Raw genomic sequence first — 20,722 nt, 5'->3', positions numbered from 1 at the left:
TGCATGCGCTGGCTACCCGCATCCCCGGATGAGAACGTCGGCCTGCTGTCAGGCCAATGAATAATGGCGAGCAAGTGGTTTTCCTCGGCTTGAGGTGATCTGGTTATTTGCTAAAGAGGTATTCCCTCGCTGCCCGGTGATGCACCATGGTGTGCAAAGAAGAAATATACGCGTGGTTTAAACAGTTAAGCGGTGCGGTAAGGATAGATACCATGTGTGGTTTGCTCAACCTGTGCTTACCGTTAGAACTTCGGTTCTTGGGTACTTTCCTAGAAGATTTAGCTAACAAGGATTACACGTACTTCCGAGAAGCGGAACAGCGCGCAAATAACTTGAACGAGCTGTCCAAATATACCGGTGTTAGGGACATTGTATGGCGCAGTAGGGTGATCACTTCGCTAGCCTTGCTGCGCCTTTCCAACCGCAGTTGCTCCCATGCTCTCTTCGAAGCCCTGTTCGAAGAGATGAAGAGCGCCAAACACGAGACGTACGACTCGAGGACCCTTGACGAGATGCTGCTTCTGTTCACCATGGCCACGCATCATCCATCGTTCAGCTTTGACGAGCGCTCGGAGTTGGTCAAGTTTCGCGAGAAGCTGGAATCTCTTGGGGCGGCTCAGGTGGGTGCGGACACTTAGCGGTTTTTCGCGGTTCCGGAGGTTTCGATAGTTTGACAGGGCTTTCTCAACAGCCGTTTTCGTCGCACCTTTTTAATTATATCCTCGTCCGTCTTTTTTTTTTTTTTTCACGTTGAACGATTAATTCGGCATGAGGAGCCATCGCAGGCTACATCGCGTTGGAGGAGTCCGGTAGTCACCGACACCGGTGCTTTCGGCGTGCGGAGATTGCTACAAATGCGCTACTGTTTCGTTAAGCATTCTTCACTTAGTGTGTACGCGTAGTGTACTCTGGGCGTAGACCGCTGTCAGTAAACTTAATGCATCCTTTTGGGACTTGCCTGGTTATGTAAAGTTTGTTTAGCTTGTTAGTCACCTAGATGATCTGCTCGCCTAAATTCGAAGATAATTATCCCTCCTTCGTGCTTAGAAAGAGGTAATTCCCTACATCGATGACGTTTAGCTCTCGCTATTTGCAATCTGCGACACACTATAATTCGTGCATCGCGTAATTGATTCACTTGCTGAAAGTGAAATCACAAAGCCTGTTTTTGGCGCTGTCATATGGCAGATCAGCGCGATCGTGCACGCTTATCTGAAACGAGAATGAATGAGATGTTAGTGGTTAGCTTTCGACTGAGCCGTTAAGAAGGTATGCGTTAGCAAAAGCTTCGCACTAGCAAAATTCATCTTCTCTCTGTCAAAGTACCGCCCCGCCCCCTTTCTTGCACCACGGCGTATTTGCTTTATCGTTTGTCCCAACACAGTGGCATGAAAAATGTTCTTACCAAGATAATTTTACCGCAATTTCTAATATTGAGGTTGCCCATTTTTCAGCATTGCCTCTGCCTTCAGACTTTCATGCATTCAACTTCTGTCTGAGGCTCTTGGGACTCGCTTAGCAAACTTTAGAATACTGCTTGCTCGCAAGTATAATTGGACGTATGCTTTGTTTACAGCTTGCTCACATACATTTTATTCTGTGTTTAAAGTTGAATTCATAAGTGTTCTGCACTAGCCACTTTCATATGTCTCCTGTAAGCAGTCTGAAGCATTCCAGCTACCCTTAGGGATTGTGTGCACACAAGCTGAAGTGCAGTAGCGATGTGTGTAGCTGTGACTGACACTCAAGACCAAAAAAGTGTTGCAGTGGTGAAGGGTTTTTGGGTTCTGAGCCGTGTATGGTTTTTTGCTTTTATTCAGCGCTCTTTTAAGGCTTGGAGATGTACTCAAAAGCTTGTTAGGGGTACACAACCGGTACCTCTAGCAATATTTTGGTGTCCGTATTTCACAGCAACTGCAGTTCTGAAAAACATGTTGGACTACCTGATTTTGAGGCTGGACCTATTATATACCTTGTTTTTGAGAAGGTAAAGGGATACGAGCATTTACTTTTCTAATACCAGTGTCAAATGGTAATTTTTTATTATGATTGAGGCCACTTGAGACCGGTTATTTTCATCATGATTGTCTGTATTCTTCAAGCTGTGGGAGAGAGCAAATGACAGCCGAAAAATCGATTGCAAGTGCATTTTGTGACGCCGGTTAACATATTGTGATGTGACCCATGCACCTCGCATTGTTATACTGTCACATGCAGGATGCTTCGACATCAGTTAACTTGGGCTCGGGCTACTAACCACTCATTATAATTTTGCATCATCAGCAGTTATTGTACCATGATTGTACTTGGCTTACTTTGAGAGGAGCCATCTCATGAGTAACAAGCCTTACATGCCCCTAGCATTTCTGTCTGCGAAATTTAGCTTATGTTCTTAGCACAAAATATTTAGGTTCAAATTTAAAGTGCTAATGAAATGCTTATTAAAGGTTACTCATGCCCATGCTTTTTTCTTTGTCTACAGTGTACATAATTCTGGTTTCTACGCATTGAACAATTCACATCATTAGTGACATGTGATCTACTCTCGAGTGATGAGCTTGTGGAGTGTTCACTTAGTTTTGATGTTGTTTTATTGCGAGAACTGTGCATAAAGGACTAGAGGCACCCGGAATTAATCAAGAGCCTTCACTGGTGAAGTCTTGAGCATTGCAGTGAGCCATTAAAAGCCATTTATTGGTTTTGCTTTGCCAGTAGGAAAGAGCACTGCACAAACCTCATGAGCACATTTGAATGGGGACAGCTGCTGCTAACCACGATTCAAAAGCCTAAAGCACCATGAAATGCACTAATTACAGGGTGCGTACAGGTCCTTGAAAACCCTTGAATTCAAAAAATGCATTTTCAAGGCTCTTGAAAGTCCTGAAATTTTTCCCGTCCTTGAAAATCCTTGAATTTACTGAGTACTCCCAATCGACATTTTGTCCTTCTTTATGTGTGCATCAGCATACCTGACAAGTCTCCTGGATGTCGACCAGTTTTTGCGTCTGTACAGTTGTCGGGAAAATCTCCCGGGAATGGAAATTTCTAGGCGTGGTCTGGCCGCATTGACAAAAATGTGGCTCAATCCAATCTAGATTTTTTGCGAATCCATCGCATTTTATTGTAAATGAATTTAGGAAGTGTTCATCTAAACGTCCATTGGATTGAAATTCGTATGTTCTGAGCTCTTCTCCTCATCTCCGCGAGTCGTATGAACTTTAGTGCCGAAACCGTGGAATGAAGGCCAAGAGCAGCGTGCTCAAAACTTCGGAAGGACACGCGTGGCCAGTGCACGCACTGTCAGAACTGACGTTATCGTTTGCCACAACCGCTGTGAATGAAACCGCGGTCACTCTTGACACGATCATGTGTGGCGGCGACGTCATTGACTGAAAGTGCATGCACCTGGAGTGCTCGACCAGTTAAAGCGACGTTGCTTTCCACAAATCCTGTGAACAAAATCACGGCAGATGTGATCTTGGATAGCCAAAAACTACATAGTTATGAAGGCACATGTGCAGCCAGCGCATACAGATTAAAAACAACACTACCATTTTCCGCAACCCCCACGTGCGAAACCGCGGTTGCGGTGATGCGATCTAGCCGAGGGCATGCGGCTAATGCAGCAATAGAGGCGATAAATCTTTGGCACTCCTGTCCAAAGAATCTAGTGACGTTCCTGTATAGGCACCGTTCAGTTGAGTTTTTCAGTCTAACTGTAGCGCCAGAATACATAGCTTACCGGATGAAAAAAGCAACCTTGAGATGGCGTCAATGAAAGTAGAACGCAACGCGCGTCTCGCACCGTGCAACTGTCTGCGGATAGTGGCCGGGATACATGGGGGACGCGCACACGTGTCTATTCAGTGTGCGGTGCCTATAAGGCACCGCACAATGAATAGGGTATCGCACACGCAACTCCCTCTGGTCAGTGTGCAGTGCCTACCGCACACCGACAAGAGGGAGCTGCGTTGCTCACTCTGCGCAGTCTCAGTCTGACATTTGCCTTTAGGGACACGCAGAAAATAGACACATGTACACGTCCCCCATGTATCCTGGCCACAATCCGCCGATAGTACACAGCGCGAGACGTGCGCGTCGCGTTCCATTTTCGTTGACGCCGTCTCAAGGTTGCTTTTTCATCCGGTAGGCTATGTATTCTGGCGCTGCAGTCAGACTGGAAAACTCGACTGAACAGTGCCTGTGCAGTGGAGTTTTTCAATCTTAACTGCAGCGCCAAAAAGCAAAGCCTAGCTGATGAAAACAGCAACATTGAGACGGTGTCCGTGAAAATGGAACGCGGCGCGCGCGTCTACCTCCCTGCACGAGTGGGCAGATTGTGGCTGGGCTACACGGGGGACGCATGCGTGGTCTGTTTTTTGCGACCCCCTTACGGCCTATACCAGTGAACTTGGGACAGGGCAGGGCGAGGAACGCAACTCCCTCTGGTCAGTGTGCGGTGCCCATACTTTGGCATAAAGTTTTCAGTTGGCTTGAGCGAAGCTTTGACTCGCACTTTCCCGGCAACCGGCTGCATCATCCAATCCATTTGTGTGTGTCCCAGGAAGACATACACAAGTTCTTTTGACAGAATTAGTTTTTGCTAGTTGTTTTGATGACGTGAAATTTTGAGAGATACAAGTATGTCCGTCCCCCTTTGAGACTCGCACTTTTTTACTGTAGTAGGGAAACCCTACCTCGGGTGTTCAGCCACTCTAAGTCAGTATGAGACCGCACAACACGATGTTTTTTTAGTGTAAAAATAAGAAAGGGGAAAAATTAATCAGCATGACACCTTCCTCCCACACTTCCTGTTTCGGAAATCTGCGATTCAGAATTTTTGAACTTGGAAGTTATGAATCAGCATTGACCTGACCAACTCTCCATTTCTGAAACAGTAATTTGGCGTGATTTCATATGGTTTCATTTTCTAAAACTGCATGGGGAATAGTTTTACTGTGTCAAACCTTGAACAAAGTGAGCGATTCTTAATGCTCTTCGGTGCTGGCTCCTTTCCTATTGTGCGAGTGGTGAAGCTAAAGTGCAGACTAGGATGTTTGTTATAATTGCAGTATGCATGTACTATATAAGTGCAATAAAAATGAGTCAATTTTAAAAAATTTAGAGTAAAAAATTTTCAACATTGCATGTCACTTTTAGTCCTTAAAAAACCCGTGGCAGGTCCTGGAAAGCTCTTGAATATCCTTGAATTTTTCACTTACCCGTACGAACCCGTACGAAACCCGTACGAACCCTGTAAGTATTGCAAAATTCAAACGGCATATGTAAACTTCAAGGGCTGTGTGTACCAAATACAAAATGGCTACAGAGACATAAAGGTTGTGATCACTGCTTGTAAATATTCTAATTGGAAGTGTTTTAATTGCTCAATTAAAACATACATAAGAAATAAGGGCACCACCTCAGCATTGGGGTGATGGTCTTCGTTCTTGTTCATGTCCTATTTTTCGACTTGTTTGACATTAAACGAAACACCTGTCTTCAGTATCTCAAGTTAGGGTCATGCCATATGCGGTATCAAGTCCTGTCGAATTTTTAAGCTGCCTCTCGAAACCTATTTTTGCTTACATATTTAGCTAGGTAATTTTGCAGTTTTCAGGTAAACAACGCAGTTTAGACCCATGAACAATTTACGGTCTATTAGAGTAGTTGTGGAGTAAAATGAATAACAGTGGCTCCAAATTCTTGGCACAACTTAAAGCACAAATACTTTTTAAAATATAAAGCAAACCTTTTTATCTGTTTTTTTTTTTTCAGTACTTTTAACAGTGTTGAATTTACAAGTTTGTTTGGTAGCCTGCTGAAGATTGACTGAATCAAGTTTGTATATTTTAATTTGGCTATTGTTTACAGGCACCCTCATCTTTATAGTCTAGTTCAACCCTCTAAAGAACATATTTGGGACCCAGCAGAAGTCCCTGATTTGCTGCTGTATGCACTTGTGGCTTTAGACAAGTAAAAAAATTCTTGATGTTTGTATTCAGCATGAATACAGAGAAAGAATATGCGTCTTACTCAAAGTGACTTTATAGCAGAACACATCTACTTTTTTTTTTTAAATACTTCCTGTGCACCTATAGCTGATGTTCATTGCTGTGGCCTGTCTGCCATGTTTGCTTGAGATCTTACGCCTGATGCTGACAAACTTTTTTGTTTTTCTGTACTGATAAATGGCAAGATTTGTGCATTGTACCTGTGCTGCTAAAAGGAAAGTAAGGACGTCTTCTTAGTGCAGCTTGTAAGCTGGAAAATTAGAATTATTCACAGCTCAGCAGCCAGACAGTGCATAAGCAGTGCTTTATTTGATTCACTTGGCACGCGACTGATCCGAAGTTCATAAACTGGCATACTTGATGTTCGTTAGGATTGCTATTGTTTGGAGGCTGTTCTGCTGTGTCTGCTTCTTCAGTGAGGCTAAATTGGTTCCTTTTCCAAGTGGAAGCGTGTAACAAGTTTGCTTCTCCTTACTTTCCTAGGGCATGGCTGTGGCAGCCCCCATGGAGAGTTATGTGGTTCCTTACATGCCCTACACTGTGCCATTCATGCCTCCCTATCCTGTACCGGCAGATCCAGTAGCACCTCCACCTTATGTGCATGCCCAAAGTGTGCAGAAAGGTAGTGCATTCATTTCACATCTGCTGTGAGATTTGTCGATTGTTGCAACATATTGCTGTAGTTATGCTCTGCACCCATATGCCTGCGCTACATTATTCCACTTTCATTTTATTCATCATACTGCTGTGGAAAAAAAAAAAACTACCTTCAAATTATCTTCAGTGTAATGGACATCTCATGTATACTGGCATTATTAGTATTGAAGTGCCTGTGTATTTTGCATGCGTTATTGGGCATGGAACTCTGTGTCTTGATGTATTTTTCTATTCCACTTTTCTATATTCTATGCCCTGTCTAGCAAATTTTCAATGTACAAATGCATTACTTTCATCTGTGAATCAAATTATTTCATTAAAGGGGCCCTGAAACACTTTTTCAAGTAACCATTGAATGAATTCATCGGAAGAGCTTATTGCCTCACGAATTCAACGTCGCAAAAATTTTAAGAATCCGTTCAGTGTGAGTGAAGTTACAAAGATTCGTCGCATGCTGCAATTGCATTCTCTCTTCTCTCGTCCTGACGAAAGCTGTGGAAGCTAAGCAGGGCCACAGAAAAACGTCATGGGCGCCTCGCGACCTTGAGCAAGTACTTTTTTTTTCTTTTTTTTTTCTTGGAATGTGCGGATTTTTCAGTGTGATCAAGCGCGTACGCGTGGACTTGTAGTGGCTTCCCGCGGCGATCTCTGTAACAAGCGAGCGCACCATGTTCAAATCAGCCATTGGCTGGTAGATGGGTTTTTAACGTGTGATTTTCGGGCTTATAACGTGATATGTCGAGAGAAGAGAAAGCAATTTTTAGCTGACTGATAATTTATTGTGAGTTCCAGGCCAACGTGCTGTGCTATAATATTTGGCTCGCGTGTTGTCGAGAGCGTCTTCTACTGATCAGCAGCGTTTTCTGACCATGCTCAAAAAGTGTTGCAGGGCCCCTTTTAAGCATTTTGTTTATTCCTGCACAAACTATTTCAGTCACATTTAGTCTGTGTTCCTATGGCCTAAATGTTTATATTTCTGTGGAAGCACATTTAAAACGGCAGAAAAATGTTTGAGCCTGTCGCATCAATATAAAATTCTGATCATGGCCAGTCTTCATAACTACACTGGTTGATATGCAATTAGGGATAATTAAATGATAGAAAAATAGCTGATTAACAGTTGTGATACAGAGCAACGCATTCAACACCTTGTTGAGCATGATAGTACAATTATTTGACATTAAATTTCCTGCAGTGAAGTGTGTTACTGTATGATGTTTGTACATAGTGAACTGAGGAGAAAATGGCAGTTGATGTGGAAAAATGAATTCGATAAGCTACACTTTTTATAACCTATGATAAGCAAATGTAAATCTTGCACATACAAAAAAAAAGTGCTACAGAAGTGATACCGTGCAGTTTACGCGTAGGACACACACACCTCACATGCAACTTCATTCTAACCAAATAAGATAAGTCCACATGAGAAGCATGTGGACATGACCTGATATTGAGTCACATTTTATATTCTTGTACGAAACTTGAAACACTACGAAAAAGAATTTTTAATGCCAATCTCTAATGAACACATCCCTTTCTTTCAGCATTAAGTTTAGGCAAAAATAGCTTTTGTTTATGCATCATGGGTTTTTAGGTTAAGAGAAGGAGGATTTTTAGGAAAACTCCAAGTCTACCTCCAAGTCTACTCTCTCTCATTTTTCGGAAAAGTAATGAAGTTTTTGTTCTTATCAGTTGGAGACCGTCAGGGTCTTTGCTAAGGCAAGGTCTCACTGTGCAGACCCAATTTTTTAGTGCACACCTTGCATTTAGCGCATGATAGCCGTAGTTGCTTACGTGCCATTTCAACAAACAAACAAATGAAGTTTGCGCTATGTGTGTGTGTGTGCTTTCTTTGTGTTCTTGTTTTTGGTGTGCTATTACCATGCTTAACTAAACAAATGAAGTGTGTTATGTTGGTTTTTTGGTCAGTAATGGTTACACTTGGCACTATTCCATCATGTTGTCACAGATTTTAAATATCATAATATAAGTTTTTATTATTTGTCAGGCTAAAAAAAGTATTGATGACACAAACTCTGTCAAATTTTTATTGACGAGTATTTGAAAGATAGATTGGTTTGTAAAACATCTAGGGAGTATGCATGTCTTCCATGTGCTGTAGAAAACCAGGTGTAGATGTGGCTGCTTCTTTTGCTTTTCAGCACGTCTCTCTAGTATTGAAGTGAAGCCTGAGCCTCAGTGTAAGAGGTCAGTTAAACTGAGCCTACAGTGGTCAGACAGACACCAGACAGAGGTGGTGCGTTCATTTCAGGAGATCTCTGGCCTTTCTCAGAAGGTATGCTGTCTTAATATTACTAGTGCTATGTTGACTAACACTAAACCATGATAGTCACTTGCTTACAGATAGTGTTCTAGCTTTAAAACTGGGTTGCATTTAACCTTCATTGATGTTTGATTTTCCAGCTTTCTCGTCTGAGTGCTTCTGATCCATCGTGTAGTGGAAAGGCAATTCCACAGCTACCGGGTATGTCTGAGATTTCCTAGCTGTGTTGAAAGATATTGAACATTTAACTTTGCATGTGGGAATGTTTTGGCCTTCTGCCTTGGCTTGTTTTCTTAACATATCTTGTGAAGCTACTTTAAGATTGAGTGAAATTAATAAGGAATAAAGGCCCACTAGACAACATGTAGGCTCTATGACCTGAAATGTGTTCCACCATCATAGAAATCTGAAGATCCGTATAATGGTAGAATGAGAAAAAGAGGAAAAACGAGAAAAGGAAACACATTTTATGAGATAGAGGAGAGAAAAAAAAATGTGCGTGTTAAGAGTTTTATTGCATACGAAGCCTGATAGAAGTTTCCTGACAGCTGAAGCAACAGATTATACTACCTTGCATGCTTGTTTGTGAAATATATGGACCTGTAATATCTTTTATTCAAGCAATTTACCTGAAGGTGCAATAAAGACATACTCAGTTTAATAAATTATTTTTAAAGAGCTTTGTTTTCATCTTTTTTTTTTCTGAAACCCCCATGGCTGGTGCAGCGTTCTAGTGTTTTTTCAGCTTTTTAAAGTTATGGTGGAAAAAAAAATGTTTTTAACTTCCCGTTTTTATCTTTTAACAATGTCATCCGATTTTACTTGTAAAAGTTTAGCTGCCATTATGAATGTTTTTTGCAAGCTGGTACAGAAACTTCAAGGTGGCCATAATACCTTCTTTTGTCTTTGCATCTATTAGTGGTAAGAGTGGTTGTTGTAGCATTGTGGAAGCGTAATTCATTAACACAATATTAAAGTGTGCCCCAGTGTACGCAGCATACTGTGTTTTTGGTGCCCAATTCTCGTGTGGCAGTAGTGAAAGCTTTACTCTCTACTACTGCATTTGTGATAGACCCAGTGTTGCCTTTAAAATTTTGGACCTTGTATAGTATGTGTGTCTGCTGACATTCCAGGAATGTAATTTTTTAGCAGAATGTAATGAATTATCTGCATTTGTATAAAGGCACAGCTGTTTGTTGCTAGAAACTGTGGCAGAAAACTTGTGGCAGACTTGTTGCCCATTTGTTACATTAACCTTTTCTTTCATTTTTCAGCCTGCGTAGAAAAAAATGAGGAGCTGGATGGAATGTTCGAACTCTCGGAATATTTCAAGTAAGATTTTAAATGCAGTGTATCGCTCAGTTTGATATCTTTGCATAGTTTTGTTGAAAGTTTTCCGTCCATGACATGCTAAATATGCTGCAAATTCTTTCTTAAGACACCGTTCAGAATGAGAATTAAAAACAAAATTTGGTACAATTACAGGCATGCAGTATACAGGAGGATGTCCCACAGTCAAGAGACTGTATCAAAACCTTCTGCACAATAAACACTTTATAGTGAAAGGTATCTATAAAACAAAAAATATAGTAGAAAAATATACAAATGAATGCATGAAATAGTACTATAAAGTTAACATATCAAATCAAAATGAAAGGTATAAGAAGAAAAAAACCAAGTGATACAATAATAATCTTTATCAAAAAAAAAAAACTAACAAAAAGCACATCATAAATGAAACAAACAGTAACTCTTATGGTTAATCTGCATGAAGCAAATAAATTTTAGCTTTTTCTTTTAAATTAGTGAAATGAGCTTATAGTTTTTATGTTACATGGAAGAGTGTTCCGTAGTGAGATGGAAGTGAATCTCTGTTTAACCTGGATATAACGAAATTGATAAATTCCTGGAAAAATTCATCTTGAAGAGGATTTCATTATATGCAGGTTCGGTACAAAAATTGTGAAAACAAACGTGCAAATTAAAAACAAGAAAAAAACGAAGGCAGAGCTAACCCAAAACACTTAATTTACAGTAAAAAACTGTGTTACTATTGCGATAGCAATTATATGGATGCTCTCGGCGGGTTTTTACTGTCGCCGCCATGTTCCGTAAGAACTCCAAATTGATACCCCCCCCCCCCCCCCCCGCACATCGCAACTTTCACGAGCGGGCAAAAGCGCGGGAGCGCTGCTGAAGCAGAGATCAAATGAGTTGGCCTATCTCCATCTCCCGGAAAATGCATGAAATAACATCTCCCACGTGTTTGAATTGCCGTCGAATGCTCAAACGGAAGGTAAACAACCCGTCTTGAACGAGCATGACACTGCGGGGAGTGTGGCAAATCGCTCGAGTAGCAATAATGAACTTTGATTTCAAAGGCGGTCGCGATCGCTGGCGCGCTTGCTATGTCGGCGAGTATCAGTGCGGTTTCAATGCGAAAGGACTGTGTGAAAAGAGCACTTCCTCCTAGAGTGGCCTTAATTGCTCACACCAGCGTTTTTCAGGAGTTCCGCAATATTGGATCCAAAATTTTGAGTTCGCTGCCAGCCTTACTTTTAATGACATTACAATTTTTCGCTATTGCGTTCATTGCGTTTCATTGAACGCACCGTCGTGTTGCCCGAACTAATCACTTAATCGCGAAAGCTACCAGCCTGCAAACTCGTGGCGCAAGACAGAAGCGCTTGCCGAGTCTACCTCTGAAGATCTATCATCACTGTGGTCTCGGAGAGTTTTCATCAGCGCCTAATCTGACATCTCCTAGGTGGTGACGACACGACCGTGTTGTTTCGGACAACTGCTCGTCTGATATTAAGGAAAGAAAAGTCAGTTTTGCCGCAATGGTGAAGCAATGAATGTGATAGCAACAACTTCGAATGTAACACTGAGAACGGCAAGCAGATCGAAACGTGCTGAGCGCTGCTCACGCACAAATGATGCACGAAAACAACATACACAAGATTAGAGTGAACTAACAACATTTACCGCTCGACACTTAACGCGCTGTTGAAACAAAAACGAGGCACGAAACATAATCACCGCTACAGATATAAGTGCGAACAAGTGCCCCAGTTGTTACTTCGCTGAGTTTAAAAGGCACACTCTTTTCACAAATGGCGCCTGTCCAGAGAGCAAAGCGATCTTTGTGTAACCCCCCCTCCCATCGCGGGGCAAAGTACGCGTGGAAACAAAGTAATACCTGGGCACGGAGTGCGGGCCTTTTTTTTTTTTGTTCTTGAATGTTCATATATATATAGTTGCGTATACATATACGGTGAAGGACGGGGGCTGCAAAAAACCAGCCGAGACTGTGCATATAAAAAAAGCAAATGCAAAGCTAAATGTCGTCACGGGCCACACCACGCGAGCGAGCGCACGGCGTCAGTAAGAGCGAAGGACACAGACACGGATACCCCATAAAACTATTCGGTAAAGCACCCTATATGCAGTGCAGTCCCACATATGTGACGTTGCACTGTCAACGCGCAAAAGTAGTTTTCTTTTTTTGGTTTGGAGAGGGGGGGGGGGGTCATGCTCACGTGGCGGCGAGAACGACGGCAACGCCAGCTCGTGGGGTGCAGGCCCGCGTCACACTCATTTGCGCATAACGAGCACTTGCTATCGCCTGGTGCGTTGTGCGTGCCGCCACCAAATATAAGATACATGCTCATACAAAAATGCTAAATGCTGAGCAAAGTTTTTAGATTGTCCATGGGGAAAATTCGTAATATCAAGGTTGTCTCCCGCTGTGTACTTTGTGTTATATAGAGGTCGCAAATATATATGCTTCTAAGGAGCAACGGCTGGGAACAGAAAAACTTTGTTATATCAAGGAGTTCATTACATAGTTCATTATAAGCATGTTCATTACCAGCAAATACAAGCATTTTCTTTGGCAGCAGCTTGTAGAACAGTCCAGTTTCGTCACAGTTGAAAATATTATTAAGTGGTAACTGCTGAAGCAAGGACTGCAGCTTTCTATTCGATATTCGGCGAAAACGGAATCGTTGTCGGCACTGCTTTCTTCGCACATCTTCTTTAACTTTAAGTCATTACGGCTCTTGAAATTACGAAGCCATCCATCGCTAAACTTGAAGTCCTTCACGTCCATCTGAAGCACGAAAACCTCTGCCTTCTGCTTCAGGATGTCGCTTGACACCGGGATTTTCTTAGCGATCATGGCACTGAGCCACACGGCGAGCGCTTCCTCGAGCTTCGGGTAAACACCCTGGCTCTCATTCTTCTTTCCAGCCCGAAACAGTTTGCTTCAAAATTCCAAACTCCCTCCCCACCTCTGCCTGCGACCGATCGCATTGAACCTGATCAATGATGGCGGTTTTCTTCTCCATCGTGAGCCTACGAGGCGGCTTTGTGCACTTCAAATGTGCGGACGAAGACGAAGGAGCGGTCGGTGCCATTGCTGTAAACGGCAGATCCGCTCGACGAAAACCGCAGCACAAAATGAGGGTGCTTTGTACGCTTCAAGGCGCGGACGAAGACAAAGGAGCAGTTGATGCCATCGTTGTAAACGGTGAATCTGCTCGATGAAAAGCACAGCACAAAACAGCTAGGAACTCTGTAGATGGCGAAGGTCGGGAAATGTGATCACTAAAGATAGCGCGCAGCACCAAACGATCAACTGCAGACACGACCTCAGAGCTGACAAAAGAACACAAGGTTTGGCTTGTCTCACTGAACACAGTGAGGTTCGGCTTGTCTAAACCGCTAAGCTACGGTGGCAACGGTTTGACACGTGCGGTTTCGAGGTTACGGCAGTCGCAGGGCAGTGCGACGGTTGGCGGCGGTGCTGCTGGCCATACCTGGGTTGCGAGTATGGCGGGTTTGAGGATATGAAAACAACCAAAATGGCGGCATTGCTAGTGACTTTGGGTCGGCGGTTAACAGTAAAAAGTCTGAAAAATCGGATGCCGAAGGCTATAACCTTCTTGAATTTCGGACGTTTTAATACATTGACTTTATGGGGAACTTGACAGTGCCACAGATGAGTCCGGGAAATCGGGCATGTCCGGAATTTTGGGCGTCCGGGAAACTGGACGTTGACTGTATCACTAACATAATTTTGTACTCTATACACATTTTTAACGCTTGCATATAGCACTTGATTTTAGAACTCCATATAGCCACAATGCACCCAGTGATCATCATCATGAATCATCGCTTACATGGCATGACATTTTTTGTCCACTCGTGGTCCTTGCACCCCAAAACTTCACTAATCATAACTCTTGCCCATGGACTTCATTATTGAGCACAGACTTGGTCAGTTGGTCCTTTTCACTACAAAAGGACGCTTTGGCCTTGCGGTGGTACAGTTTTGGCAGTCTTGACTGCGCAGTCCACTCTCATTTTCCTGTGCTGCCCTCTGCTGTTTTGGGAGCCCCGAGACTACTGGGACAAGTGGTATTGCCATAACAAAATTGTCATAGATGAAGAGTTGCATAGCGACCTTTCCTTCTGCTAGGGCAAGAGTCTCAAACATGCGGCTCGCGAACCTTGTGCTTGTGGTCCGTAGCCCACACATGACTGGTTTCACCCCATATTTTTTTTCAATGGGCCTTGCAACACTTTTTAACTATGGTCAGAAAACACTGACGACACATGAACAAAATATTGTCACGTGCGTCCCGCGAAAAAGACGAAGGCGACAGCGCATACGCGCATCTGCACGCTTTTATGCAGAACGCAACAACGAGAAAGATGAGGAACTCTCTCTCACGCGGTTAACAAAAAGACCGACCCGCTGCTGTTTTCTCAGCGTCTTCGAGTGCGACCTCTCTCTTGACGTCGCGACACTGGTGGAGGTGCTGGGGCCTGCAACCTGATGCAAGAAAGCGTTGTTCGGGACCGTACACCCAGTCCGGAGCCTCAACGTCTTGTTGCGACTCCAGTACACCGATTCAGCCGGCGCCTATTAGGCCTAAGCCCAGAACTCTTGACGGCATCTCCTGTTACCAACATGGCGGCCCCTTCAGCGTCTGTGAATCTTCCCCCGGCCCAGACGACTCACCCTTACCAGGTAACTTTTGAGACTCCTCGTGTTCCCGAAGTCTTCCGTGGAGAACCGTATGAAGACGTCGAGGACTGGCTCGACCAGTTCGAGCGGACCGCTGTGGTGAATCGTTGGAGCGTGCAAGAAAAACTTGGCCGTGCCTACTTCGCAATGGAAAATAGCGCTCGCACATGGTACGAGAACAGGGAGCCTACTTTCCAAACCTGGGACAATTTCCGCCAAAAGCTTCTCGAGACGTTCCGCCAACAACAGTGGATGAATTCATCAAAGAGGCGACTGTCATTGAGCGGGCGCTCCGGCAACGATACCGCCACTTTGACCGCCTGCCCGACCAAACGCCTGTTGGTGCCGCCGCTCAAAACGCTACCGTTTCCGAAAACTCTTTACGGCAAATGATTCGACAAATTCTGCGGGAAAAGCTGCAGGCCCTCGGCCTTCCGTCTACCGATCCCCCAGTTGCTTCTGTTGCAGAAATCGTGCGCCAGGAACTACGGCAAGCCTTTCCATCATCGGCGCCACCACCCGAACCACATCCACTGACCTATGCTGATGCCGTCCGCCGTCATTCGCCTGCCCCAGAAGAAGCACCCTTTCAGCCGCGGCCCGTTACCTTGCCGTGGTGGCAGCGTGAACCTGTGCGGCGACCACCAGTACGTCGGACCGACTTGTGGCGCACTGCCGACCGTCGACCTCTTTGTTTCCACTGCGGCGAACCAGGCCACATCTCGTGCTACTGCCATCATCGAGAAACCCAGTTTGGAAACTTTTCTCGGCCCGCTTCTTTTTATTCGGAAGACCCTCGTGACCATGGTGCTGATCACCTACCGACCAACCAAGCGTCTTCACCAAGTCGTCGCTGGCGGTCTCCCACACCTGCACGAGGTCAGAATTCCCCGAATCGCCAAAGATACGGGGACGCCATCAGAAACCGCTCCCCAAGCCCGTGCCAGGGAAACTAACTGCCGCGACCTCCGGGGGCAAGGTTGCCAATTGCCGAGACGCCGAAAAGACCCCCTTGCCTCTACACAAAGACGACGTGACGACGGTGATGACGAAGACGACAACAACCACGAGTACTACTGCCAATGAATTTGCACGTGCCGACCTCAGCGTTATTATAGACGGGCACCACGTAACAGCACTGGTTGACACTGGTGCTGACTTCTCTATTATGCGACAAGAGCTCGCCGACCGCCTTAAGAAGGTTAAGATGCCGTGGAGTGGGCCGAGCATAAGGAGTGCTGGTGGGCAGCTAATGACGCCAACCGGTAAATGCACCGCTCGGCTCGTAATCGATGATTCGAACTTCGTCGCCACTTTTGTCATTTTACCGGACTGTTGTAAAGAGTTGATTTTGGGTATGGATTTTCTGCGAGAGTACGGTGCTATCATCAACATCCCAGAACGTATCGTCACCTTTTCCGCCCATCCTTACGTCGACGCCACCACTGAAGAACAACTGCAACGTTTACGTGTAGCCGATGATGTGATGCTCCTGCCGAGATCTTGCTGCCTTGTGTCGGTGTTGTGTGAACGGCCGTGCCGTAATGAGGTGATAGCGGAGCGAATAGACACGCTATTGCTTACACAAGGTGTTTCAATAGCGAGAGGCATTCTGGCACTAATTGATGGGCAGGCAGAAGTCCTCATCGCCAACTTCAGCAACGAGCGTCGTCACATCCAGAAGGGCACCGCGATTGCCTACTACGACGACGTGGACCAAGCCAGAGATTGCTTCGCTTTGCAACTGGACGAGGCGACCATCCCAGCCTCGACACCTTTGTCTGTCAACATTTGCTCAACCCTGTCAGCCTCGGACAAACAGCGCCTACTAGAGCTGATACACCAGTTCAAAAATTGTTTTTCGTGCACGTCGAAAGTCAAGAAAACACCACTGACCCGGCACCGAATCATCATTGAAGAAAATACGAGACCGATCCGTCAAAACCCATACCGTGTGGCTCCGAAAGAACGTGAGGAGATCCAAAAGCAAGTTCAGAAGATGCTCCAAGATGACATAATACAACCTTCCAAAAGTCCCTGGGCATCTCCTGTGACATTGGTTAAAAAGAAAGACGGCAGCTTGCGTTTCTGTATAGATTACCGCAAGTTAAACCAAGTAACGAAGAAAGACGTCTACCCACTGCCACGTATAGATGACTCTCTTGATCAGCTGCGGCATGCACGCTATTTCTCATCGATGGACCTGCGAAGTGGCTATTGGCAAATAGAGGTCGACGAGAGAGACCGTGAGAAAACTGCTTTCGTGACGCCCGACGGTCTTTATGAATTTAAAGTGCTTCCATTCGGGTTATGCTCAGCGCCAGCCACTTTTCAGCGTTTAATGGACACTGTGCTATCAGGACTTAAGTGGCAGACATGCTTGGTTTATCTAGACGACGTTGTCGTCTTCTCAGCTACATTCGAGGAACACCTAAGTCGATTATTCGCAGTTCTACAAGCTATACGTTCGGCTGGCCTGACTTTAAAGCCAGAGAAGTGCCATTTCGGTTTCAACGAACTTTGCTTCTTAGGCCACGTGGTCAGCCACGAAGGTGTTCGACCTGACCCGGGCAAAATCGACGCTGTCGCAAAGTTTCCCGCACCGCATGACAAAAGAGCAGTGAGACGCTTCTTAGGCCTCTGCGCTTATTACCGGCGATTCATCGCCAACTTTTCGTCTATAGCGGCGCCTCTGACGCGGCTCACACGAGAGGATGTCCCCTTTCTTTGGAGCAAAAAGGAACAAACAGCGTTCAACGAATTACGCCAACGCCTCCAAACACCTCCGGTTCTGGCGCACTTTGACCAGGAAGCGCCAACAGCACTTCACACCGACGCAAGCAATGTAGGCCTGGGCACCGTACTGATACAATGGCAAGATAACTCCGAGAAAGTGATAGCATATGCCAGCAGAGCTCTCTCTCGCACGGAAGAGAACTACTCGACTACCGAGAAAGAGGGCCTCGCCGTGGTTTGGGCGGTTCTCAAATTTCGACCGTATCTGTACGGCCGCTCATTCAAGGTCGTCAGTGATCACCACTCGCTTTGCTGGCTCACTAACTTGAAAGACCCATCCGGCCGTTTAGCACGCTGGAGCCTTCGGCTTCAGGAGTTTGATATGACCATTATTTATAAATCAGGGAAGAAGCACACCGACGCAGACTGTCTCTCGCGGTCACCCGTTGAGCCTGCCTCTATTAATGACGAGTCTATGGACGCCGCATTCTTGGGAGTCATCAACGCGGCCACTATCTCACAAGAGCAGCGCCGTGACCCTGACCTGCTTTCGCTTATCGATTTCTTAGAAGAACGACGGGAAGACGTGCCGCGAATTTTTGCGAGAGGAGTGCCATCTTTTTGTTTAAGGAACGACGTCCTATACAAGAGAAACTTTTCTCCCACCGGCAGCCCATACTTGCTCGTCGTCCCTGCATCACTGCGAAAAGAAATTCTGGAAGCCTGCCATGATGAAGTCACCTCTGGTCATCTCGGTTACACTCGAACATTGTCCCGTCTGCAAAACAGTTACTACTGGCCTAACCTACCTGCTGCTGTGAAACATCACGTCCAAACATGTGCCGACTGTCAAAGACGCAAAGCACCACCCGGCAGGCCGGCAGGCTTATTACATTCCGTTCAAGTACCAGCAAAGCCATTCGCCCAAATCGGAATGAATTTCCTGGGCCCATTCCCAACTTCTACCACAGGGAACAGATGGATCATTGTCGCCACTGATTACTTGTCTCGCTACGCAGAAACTAAAGCCATGCCGAGGGCCACAGCAGCAGAAGCGGCTCATTTCTTCATAGAAAACGTCGTCCTTCGGCATGGTGCTCCAACAGTTCTCATCACGGATAGAGGAACTGCGTTCGTGGCAGAACTTTTGGAGTCTGTTCTCAGGCTCAGTGGTACAGCTCACCGGAGAACAACGGCGTACCACCCACAAACAAACGGACTAACAGAGCGGCTTAATAAGACCCTCGCAGACATGCTCTGCATGTATGTCGACACAGAACACAAGAACTGGGACGAAATCTTGCCTTATGTGACCTTCGCCTATAATACTGCCCGGCAGGAAACTACCGGAATGACGCTGTTTAGTTTAATACACGGGCGCGAGGTCACTACAACGTTGGACGCTATGCTGCCGCACGAGTGTGACGACACTCACGCTGACGCCGAAGAATTTGGTCAGCATGCCGAAGAAGCCCGACAGCTAGCCCGCGTGCGTATTTGTCACCAGCAACACAAAGATGCGAAACGGTACGACCTACGACATAAATTAGTAACCTACAAACCAGGCGACAAGGTATGGGTCTGGATCCCAATACGTCGACGCGGACTTTCAGAAAAGCTATTACGACGATACTTTGGCCCATATCGAGTCACCCGACGATTGAACGACATCAACTACGAAGTTATTCTCGACGGCAATTGCAGTTCCAGTCGCCGAAACTGCTCACCCGAAATCGTGCATGTCATCCGGATGAAACCCTACTTGTCCAGCTAACTCTCGTTTGTCCTGTGCGTGCCGGTGCATATGTGCGTTTTTATAAGTAGAGTGCCTTGGCTGTGCATCGGGACGATGCCATTTTTGGATGGAGGCAAATGTCACGTGCATCCCGCGAAAAAGATGAAGGCGACAGCGCATACGCGCATCTGCACGCTTTTATGCAGAACGCAACAACGAGAAAGATGAGGAACTCTCTCTCACGCGGTTAACAAAAAGACCGACCCGCTGCTGTTTTCTCAGCGTCTTCGAGTACGATCTCTCTCTTGACGTCGCGACAATATCATAGTGCAGTATGTGGCCTGGAATTTGCAATAAATTCTCAGTCTGCTAAATATCACTCTCTTCTCTCGACGAATAATGCTATATAGAGTGAACTCTCAATACAACGAACCTTAAGGTACTACTAAAGATTGTTGATTGTTTAAAAAATTTGTTGTAGTGAAAATATTGAAAACTTGTGCAAAAAGTGTAAACACAAACACATGAGGCGCCCACCTGTGTGACCGCATAATGCTTTAATGAGCGCAAAAAAAAACACAATATATGATCGAACCAGTACTCGTTTATTTGAGGAAGAGCGTGATCTATCCTAATGTGGGCAGCTTGACTGCACTGCCAAGCATCGGCATTAAATACCGATCCTGCTAGTTTGTTTGCACGCACTGTTTCAGTGTCGTATTTGCTCTCGTTGCTGTTTCCTTATCACGACATAATATGTGGATCTTGTACGTCGTCAGCTAAGCTCACGTGCATCCATCGTTGTCGCACTGTGCATAGTGTTCGAGCGTTCGTGAAGCATTCACGGGTAATCATGAGCGACTATATCCCATAGGTCACTTGCATCGCATTTTCACTGTTGTAGCATTCCTTTTGGGCTGCTTCCGGAGTTCATCTTGTACGTTCAATCACCAATCAAAAGGCTAGAAAACAGCCGTGTAACAAGTGCGCAGGTAAAACTGCCCAACGAAAACGAAGGCCATGGGCGAAGCCTGACACAAAAAGCAGGTACCAGGTGGTGATGATGATGGAACTAGACAGGGCTATCACACATTTGAATAGGGCAGGCAGGGTGTTCGGATGGTGATCATAATCGTAGTACAGAGCTGGGCATTATTTTTGCTGCGGCGAATAATGTTTTAAAATCTCTATTTGTTATTTTCAAGTGTCATGGAGATATAATTCGATACATTATTCTGAAACGTTCAGTATTCAGAAAT

At 45.2% G+C, this 20,722-nt stretch overlaps 1 protein-coding gene across 1 annotated transcript in view; it reads left to right on the top strand.

Annotated features, from left to right (window-relative positions):
• The first annotated feature begins 2 nt into the window (after positions 1 to 2).
• The window catches only part of LOC119176459 (uncharacterized), a 58,684-nt gene continuing 37,964 nt past the window's right edge, over positions 3 to 20,722 (top strand). Inside the window, exons 1-5 of the mRNA XM_037427748.2 lie at positions 3 to 620; positions 6,498 to 6,636; positions 8,834 to 8,967; positions 9,096 to 9,156; positions 10,230 to 10,287. Coding sequence (XP_037283645.2) covers positions 147 to 620; positions 6,498 to 6,636; positions 8,834 to 8,967; positions 9,096 to 9,156; positions 10,230 to 10,287 — 866 coding nt within the window. The 5' untranslated portion in view covers positions 3 to 146. The remainder of the gene's footprint in view (positions 621 to 6,497; positions 6,637 to 8,833; positions 8,968 to 9,095; positions 9,157 to 10,229; positions 10,288 to 20,722) is intronic.

The sequence above is a fragment of the Rhipicephalus microplus genome, chromosome X (assembly GCF_043290135.1).
Source record: "Rhipicephalus microplus isolate Deutch F79 chromosome X, USDA_Rmic, whole genome shotgun sequence".
NCBI classification, from domain to species: domain Eukaryota; kingdom Metazoa; phylum Arthropoda; class Arachnida; order Ixodida; family Ixodidae; genus Rhipicephalus; species Rhipicephalus microplus.
Note: the sequence above shows the minus strand (reverse complement) of the source record. Positions and strands in the feature narration are given on the sequence as shown.